The sequence below is a fragment of the Hylobates moloch genome, unplaced genomic scaffold, assembly GCF_009828535.3.
Source record: "Hylobates moloch isolate HMO894 unplaced genomic scaffold, HMol_V3 SCAFFOLD_20, whole genome shotgun sequence".
In the NCBI taxonomy this organism is placed as follows: Eukaryota; Metazoa; Chordata; class Mammalia; order Primates; family Hylobatidae; genus Hylobates; species Hylobates moloch.
This window is the reverse complement of record NW_026652295.1, coordinates 42,353,543-42,360,183: the sequence shown is the minus strand read 5'-3', so window position 1 is coordinate 42,360,183 and position 6,641 is coordinate 42,353,543. Positions and strand designations below refer to the sequence as shown.

The following is a 6,641-nucleotide window of genomic DNA, read 5'->3' as shown; positions in this document are numbered from 1 at the left end:
TCAGCCACTGCAGGGCCCTGCTGGTCCTCCCACCCTACCATTCGACCCTCCTCTGAGGCATGTGAGGGATTCCAGAGAAGAACTCCCAGAGCCTGACACCCAACTTGCTGCCTCCTCCCCACTGAGGAAGGACACTCTGTCTCCACTTGGCCCCCGCCACCCATCTAAGGGGGCTCAGCATCAGACAAGCTTATCTGACATCTGGCTTGGATGGGTGGGGAGGGCAGAGGGCAGTGAGGGTTTGCCCAGGCAGTGACTTTGGACCCAAGTGTGGAAAGGAACCCCTGCTGGCTCAAGCCCCAGCCCCAGGCCCAGGGGTCCGAAATCACAGCCTCCTCCTTAGAGCTGTCAGCACCCCTGGTTCTAGAGCTCCCAGTCCTGTCAGGGTCCCAGAATGTTTGAGCAGGAAACGATTTCAGGGTTCAGACGTTTGTGAAATGGACTCTGCAGTGCCCGGGAGCTGATCTGTGTGCACACGTATGTGTGCATTCATGTGTCATGGACTAACCGCTGGGGCATGAAGCCCACCCCTATTTTGACCAAAGAATCCTCAACTTTTTTCCTATGTTACTACAGAGAACAGAGGTGCCACATGATTTACAATTTAAACAAGAGGATTCATTGTTTGAAAAAAAGGTTTGAAAATCAGGAAAGCTAAACAAAAGTCATTTTACATATGGAGAAACTGAGGCCCATATGTGTAAATGGCTTCTCAAGGTCACAGTGGTGTCAGTGGCAGAGCTGGTACTGTACCAGGCTGCCTGGATCATAGACTGATGTTTTTGCCAAGACCGGCCGAAATGTTCCTCTCAGGAGGTGGCAGGTGGGGGCGGAGTGCCAGGAAGGCACTGTCCAAAGAAGTGGGTTAAGGTCACAGCCTCCCGGCTCCCAAGGGCCCCCTGAGAACAGTTGCATTGGAAAGGTCACCCGAATATGAACTAGAGGCTTGAGGTTTTGGAGTGGAAAGGGGCAGGGTAAGGAAGAATAGAGAAGGGGGAGGGTGGGGGACAGGGATTCGTCCTCCGGATTCCTCACACCCCCACTGGGAGCAGCGCCCCCACCCCAAGCACCTGATTTCGAAGTCTCCCCTCCACTGAAGGGAGGGGCAGAGGGAGCTCATGACTGGCATGGAGGGGACCGGCTGACCCTGAGGTAATGACTGTTGGGGTGGGAAGGCTGTGAAGCAGGGGCCCGAACTTTCTCTCTCAGGGGTCCTGTGGACACCCCTGGCTGTCAGTGGCAGAAATGGCACAGTAGGGGGCTCTGTGGCACTCACTGTGTCTCCCCCAGTGCCCAGCTGGGCACCCAGGAAATGCTATTGAATAAATGGATTGTGTCCCTCCTCCCCCAGCACCCCCACAATCACCAGCCTCCTCCCTCTCCCTCCCCCTGTCCTTTAGAGTCTACAAGGACTGAGTTATTCTTAGTAGGTTTCATTCATCAAAGCGTGACAAATGGTGTCCTGGGAGGAATGCCTGGGCGCCATGGCGAGCCGGAGGGTGGGGTGGGTGCAAATGTCCCATTTGAGGGGAGAAGCCATCGCGTTCAGGGAGCTCCAGATGGAGGGGGAGACACAGCCCTGTCCTCATGGGAATCTCAGTCTGATGCAGAAGACACAAAGAACCTAGTCCCAGGGGAGACACAGTCCCTGTCCTCTGGGGGAGGCCCCAGTCTGAAGTGGGGAGACAGTCCTGCCCTCAGGGAGCTCCAGTCTGAGGGGAGATGCAGCCTCGTCCTCAGGAAGCCCCAGTCTGAGGGAGACACAGCCCTTTCTTCAGGGAGCCCCAGTCTGAGGGGAGACACAGCTTCATCCTCAGGGAGTCCCAGTCTGAGGGAGACACAGCCCCATCCTCAGGGAGCCCCAGTCTGAGAGGAGACACAGCTCCGTCCTCAGAGATCCCCAGTCTGAGGGGAGATGCAGCCCTGTCCTGAGGGAGCCCCAGTCTGAGGGGAGACACAGCCTTGACCCAGGGAGCCCCAGTCTGAGGGGAGCCCCAGCTCTGACTCAGGGAGCCCCAGTCTGAGAGGAGACACAGCCGTGACTCGGGGAGCCCCAGTCTGACGGGAGAGGGAGCCCCAGTCTGAGGGGAGAAGCAGCCCCATCCTCAGGGAACCATCAGTCTGAATCGGAGACACAGCCCTGCCCTCAGAGCGCTCCCTGTGATGGAAGATAATCCTCCCATATTCCCCCCTTCTCCAGCCCTTAGTGAAATCCCAGTCTGAAGAGAGAGATCCAATTTCCTGTTCTCAAGCAACCTCTAGTCTCATGGCAGAAAAATAGCTGCCATCCCTGCTGGAGAAGATAGGGTGCCACCCAAGTCACAGACTGAAACTCAAGATGACAAAAGGGAGTGCCGGACGGGTATCTGGGAGCATGTGCAGCCACCACAGCCACCGCATGGGGGGGGCCTGATGATGACAGAGAAGAGGGGCCTCCCAGAGACCCTTGACCGGGCACGCTTACTAAGAAACGTGCAGACCACAAAGGGGCAGCAATCATGGGAACGAAGATTCCGTCCCTGAGGAAAAGGATGAAGGCACGGGCCCAGCGGGCTGGTCTCAATCAGAGGTCCACATTCACCGGGAGGGCAGTCGGAGAACCCACGTTGTCTGCAGGCTCTCACATTCAACCTAAAACCCATGTACTCATTGCAAGCCAAACAAAACCTCACTGAAGGTAAAACGTGGCCCAAGGCCATGAGTTTGCAACCCCCTGGACCTCCTGAGAAAGAATTCCTGATAGAGGAGAGCTCTGAGCCTGGTTTGGGGGAAGGAGCTGATGGCCAAGCTACCCCTTTAATTCTGGCCTTTGGGTCTGGCTTCTATCTTCAGGGCCTCTCTCACCGTACCCGACATGGGAGGCCAGAGCCACCTCACTCCTCACCAGCTCTATGACCAGCAGCCCACAGCTGGCCAGCGGGCGGGGCCTCCGTGTCTGTGGCGGGGATGTCACCTTTCTTGGCAGGAAGGTAATTTCCCCGCCAGGGGAGGGAGTCCGTCGTGCTGCTCATAAACCCACTGTTAAACGAGCGGGTTTGGGAGTTCTGGCTGGGCGGACTTCCCTTCCCTTCTCCGTGCCTCAAGTGCCAAACGAGGGTACTGCTGCCCTGCGTGCCTTTGCCACTCCTCCCAGTGAAGGCTAACTTTCCAATAGACCTCAGTGTTTCTGTCAACGAAATAGGTCCCTGGCCCCTCCCCACTCTCCCAGTCTCTTCCAGCAGAGACCTTCGAGGACTGTAGGTTTAGGGGAGTGGAGGGGCCCGCTTCGGTCTCCCTAAATTCTGCCCCGCAATGAGGCCTTATAGCTCTCCTGGGACTGAGGAGCAGTCCCGGAGGGCGGCAGGAGTCGGCAGCCAGTGGTCCTGGGGACCGCGAGGTGGGTGGGTGGGGGGTGGCGAAGGGAGGGTTCCGGGACCGGGGAGCGGCGTCCTTGTTACGGCGCGTTGGCCCAGTGCCGAGGAGCGCCGCGGATGACAGCGGCGGTGGGTAATTAGAGCACATTAGCCGTGCCCCTGCAATCCTGTAATTTCTTCTCGCGCTCGGGGTGTGTTGTAGGAGGCGAAGCGATGCCGGCTTGGCTGAGTCAGACTCTCGGAAGCCCAGGAGGGGACGCAGGGGGCGGCAGAGGCCGCGAAGAAGGGACTCCCGCCGGGGGAGGCGCAGACGCAGTCCCCTAGGAGTCACCTGTCCCGGGCTCTTCGGCGCGCGCGCGCCCCGTCGGCGGCGGGAGGCGGTGGGAAGGGGGCGTGACCTGCGTCTCCTCCCGCCGCCTCCGCGCGCTCTACCGGCCCGCGAGTCCTCCGCGACATCAGGCCAGCGTCTGCACCCAGGCACGTGTCCTGCTCCTGGTGCGCAGGTGGACTGGAAAAGAGGAAGGCAAACGCAGTGGCTAAGCGGAGACCTCCCAAATCCCACGTGTCCCCGAGAATCACAGACGGGCTACAGACCTAGGGCAGCCATAAGGAAAAACGTCAGCTACATCTCGAGGGAGTGGGGTGGAGTGGGGCCGCTTGCTCTAGTCGAGCCCTGACATCGATTCTGCGGGGGCGGGGAGGAGTCGGCGCGGGGCTGGGGCTGGGGCTGGGAGGGGAGTTTATTTATTAGCCAGATTAGCCAGCATTAATGGGGGAGCGGTGGCGGCCGGCGGCAGCAGGGACATAGCTGGCATAGCTGGCATAGCGGCGGGGCCTCCCGCGGCGCGGGGCTCCGCGGCTTCAAAGGGGCTTAAAGAGGCCCTTGGTGGCACTGCCACGGCCCCGCGGGGGAGGGCGTGGGCGCGGGCGGCGGGGGAGAAGGCGACCATTGTGCACCGAGGGATTAGGGCTCTGGCCTGGAAGGAATTTTAAACTGCCGCAAGCCGGAGCCCCAGGACTCTCCTCCTGCCCCACCCCTGCCCTCCGGAGCACGAGCACGCCGAGGTGTTTACCTGCTTTCCTATGTCTGGGGTGTGGGGGGGGTGTCCTCTCTCCTCCCTCAAACTGGAGTCACCTAGGGTTCCCAGATTTGGCAAATAAAAACGCAAGACGTCCAGTTAAACTGAATACTTTAAATAGTATAAGTCTGTCCCAAATATTGTATGGGACAGACTTATGCTAAAATATTATTCGTTGTTTATCTGATATTCAATTTAATTGGACGTCTTGTATTTTTTTTCCTGGCAGCCCTTGAGGCACTGAAATGTCTAATCCATGTCTGGAAACAGATTGATGGTTCCCGAAAATCCAGTGGGTCTCCCCCATTTGAGAGATCCCTAAGGGCAGGATCGTGTCTCTCCCCTTACACTGGGAGTTTCCTGAAGCCAGATGCTGAGTTTCACCCTAAAGAAGGCAGCTCTGAGAGCACTATATGTGTCCCCCATCAGACTGGGAGCTTCTTGAGGACAGGGGCTAAATTTCGCCCATGAGAGTAACGCTTCAAGGTCAGTGCCTGTGACCTGTGACACTGGGGTTTCCTGAGGCATGGTCTGTCCGCTTCCTAGAGGGCAAGTCTGTCTCCTCCCTCACGTCTCACTCTCCCACCCCCACCCCACCCCACCCCACCCCAGGCTGCTGGAGGCTCCTCCTCCATTAGTGTTGCTTCCTGCCCATAGGGGGTGCTAGGGGCCCAGCGGACTGACCTACAGATTGATGGGACCTGTTTATTGGGACTCAGGGCTTCAGTCCTTTGGGGTTGATGCACTTGAGAATAATGAGGGTGGGGTCCCCCATCCTGTGAGGCTTGCTCAGGCAGTTGAGGGCCAGGTCTACCGGGGCCAGAGGCGGTGGCCATCATGTGGGAGAAGTTCTGGGTGCTGGGTACCCACTGTTTGTTCCAGGAAGGGACAGTGTGGCCCTTGGTGCAGAACATCCTGCCCACCTCCTCTCATAACCATTGAAGCCAAGCCCCAGTCCTCCACCAGCCTTTCCAGACCCCACTGCCTAACCTTTGCTTGTGCTGTTCTTTCTGCCAGAAACACTCTGTCTTCCTGCTTTGAGGACAGCTGAAGTCTCGCCACTTCTTCTGGATGCTCTGACCATCAGTAAGGTGGGCTGCTTGTGCCTGGGGGTCTTCTGGTGAAAAGAGTCCTCCATCTACTGCCTCCTTCCTCAACAACTTTGGCCACAGGGGCCAAAGAGGGGGCTAAGGTGGGGGAGGGGAAAGACAGGAACATTGGGGGAGCATAGGCAGAAGGGGAGCAAGAAAAGGAACCTCTTTCCCCCCAACCCATCCCCTGAAGCCCCTTCACAGGTCCCTTCATCCCCTCAGGGCCTCTGAACTCTTTCCCCTTGAAGCTGAGGGAAGCCCTGGAGAAGCGCTTTCCCACGGTCACAGCCTCAACAAACCCCTGCCCCCTTCTCCTTTGACTGCAGCCACCTCAGTCTCACCCTCCGCAGAATGCAGGCCCACTCCGTCGCTGAAGGGCCTCCTCCTTGGGCCAGGGCGCCTGCTTCTGCCAGTGGCATCATCACCCCACTCCTCAGCCGCCAGTCATCAGGTTGGCAATTAGCTACTTCCTCTCAGCTGCATGAGGCCACCAAACGTCACAGCCCCTCCCCTGGCCTGCCGCGGCGGGAGTGCTGGGGGCTGCCCCTACCCTTTGTAGTCAGTGCCAAGTCCTGGCTCAGTCCCTCTTCCCTACAACCTACTGAGTGCTAGGGTAATGAGCCTCCCATCTAGGGAGCTGAAAGCCTCGCTGCCTTCTCCCTGCTTCAAACCTCCTCCCCCATGTCACCCTATCCCATTGGGTGAGGACACTCCCGCTGCCTGGGTGGGGTGATGCCTGCTCAAGGGCACTAGCAGCCTGGGTGGGGCTTAAGACTCAGGTGTCTCTGTCCCCAGTCAGAGGCGGTTTTCACCAGCCCCTTACCTGGGGCCCAGGAGTCTGAACTGAAGATGGTGGCAGTTATTTGGGAAGGGGAGAGAAATGGGGACTCATTCTACAGACCCCCAGACATGCAGGGGGCAGGCCCTTCATGAACACCCACATGGGCTCATTCGCCTGTGTCTAGGCACACACACGGTTACAAACTAGGCAATGCATGCTCCACTGCACTGTACCCACATGTGCCCCAGGTGGGCAAGTAAGCCCACTTGCCCAGATACCCCTCATGCCCACATATCCCTCCTCCAGGTGTGTGCATGCAAACCCACTGACATACAGT

At 58.5% G+C, this 6,641-nt stretch overlaps 1 protein-coding gene across 1 annotated transcript; it reads right to left on the bottom strand.

The window, feature by feature from the left end:
- Window positions 1–1,890: 1,890 nt before the first annotated feature.
- Window positions 1,891–5,960, bottom strand: LOC116459999 (putative uncharacterized protein encoded by LINC03040). Its single transcript, XM_058432249.1, is given in 8 exon segments — window positions 1,891–2,058; window positions 3,226–3,714; window positions 3,717–3,811; window positions 3,814–3,861; window positions 4,427–4,454; window positions 4,457–4,503; window positions 5,423–5,549; window positions 5,865–5,960. Coding segments are annotated over 8 exon segments (1,083 nt in total). The 5' UTR covers window positions 5,946–5,960.
- Window positions 5,961–6,641: the final 681 nt, after the last annotated feature.